General features: G+C 36.3%; 1 protein-coding gene across 1 annotated transcript in view; it reads right to left on the bottom strand.

Annotated features, from left to right (window-relative positions):
- Positions 1-881: 881 nt before the first annotated feature.
- Positions 882-1,222, bottom strand: part of LOC135213307 (PDF receptor-like) — a 26,129-nt gene continuing 25,788 nt past the window's right edge. Inside the window, exon 5 of the mRNA XM_064247287.1 lies at positions 882-1,009. Coding sequence (XP_064103357.1) covers positions 882-1,009 — 128 coding nt within the window. The remainder of the gene's footprint in view (positions 1,010-1,222) is intronic.

The raw sequence follows: 1,222 nt of genomic DNA, 5'->3' as shown, positions 1-1,222 counted from the left end.
AGCATTTAAGACCTGTAATTCCCCTTGACGGAAAATGCAGCGTCCTATGACATTTTCCTAACTCGGAAGTCACTCGGCCAGGCCAGAGTGCCATTGACATGGCACTTACCGTGATCTAGACAAGCCATGAAGTTGGCACTGGACACGAATAGGATACTTCGGCGGGCCACAGGAGAACCACTTCCCTCGGCTGTAAAGACTTCCTGCAGTCAAATTGCTTGAGGGAGCCTGACATCCATCCACACGCACTAGTTTTAAATATTTCAGTTTTTGCTTTATGTAATCAACTCTGTGACACTTTGCTTCGTGGTAAAGAACTAATTATACTTACGCCGTCATAATCTTTGCTCTTTTTATGATTAACTTTAATATTTCATTATTAAAGACTTACGTAATGCGTTCTCACTTTTTATTAACTTTTTTTTTATTATTGTTATTGACTTTTATCAACTCAATGACACTTTGCACCTTGGTAAAAGGACTAACATAATCACGCCGTCATAATCTTTGCTCTTTTTATGATTAACTTTAATATTTCTTTATCAAGGACTTACGTAATGGGTTCTCACTTTTTATTAACTTTCGTTTTCATTATTATTGTCATTAGCTTTTTGTTATATCTGATGACTTAAGCAAGAGCAATTACAGTAAGGGTGACGTAATTAAATCTAAATTGCTATGAATTAGAACTAGCTTCAGGGTTCTCCTATACATTATCCCTTAGTTCTCAAAAACCAGTTTTGAAAACTTGCTTTTCCAGACGTTTGTGGAAACCTGACAAAATGTTGATACATTAAAACAAATAAAAAAGAAGAAGTTTGAATCCAATTTAGTATTTGAAAACATCAAAGACGACCCAAGAAAACTTTATGAAAACCCTTTTAACGAAACTCGATTATCTCCTTCGCTAATGAACATGACGCTGTGGAATTTCTCAGTTCCAGGAGACCTTTATACCTCACACCGCTGGACTCTGGAACGGCTTCCAGAGGATGTCGTGCAGTTGGAACTTCAGAAGGTCATGCGAAAATGCCATGCAATATTGCCCTAATACTACTTTTCTTGCATTTATTATATTTGTATCTATTGACTAAATTATGTTTATCTTTAATAAGTCGTATCTCTTCTTTCCGTATTTCCCTTTACTTCTTGTTAATGAACACCATATTCTTTGGAAACTTGTCTTTCAAGTGATTGGCCACTGGGCTTGTTCCATATGAAT

Source organism: Macrobrachium nipponense, chromosome 42, assembly GCF_015104395.2.
Source record: "Macrobrachium nipponense isolate FS-2020 chromosome 42, ASM1510439v2, whole genome shotgun sequence".
Classification (NCBI taxonomy): domain Eukaryota; kingdom Metazoa; phylum Arthropoda; class Malacostraca; order Decapoda; family Palaemonidae; genus Macrobrachium; species Macrobrachium nipponense.
This window is presented reverse-complemented; position numbering and strand designations above follow the sequence as displayed.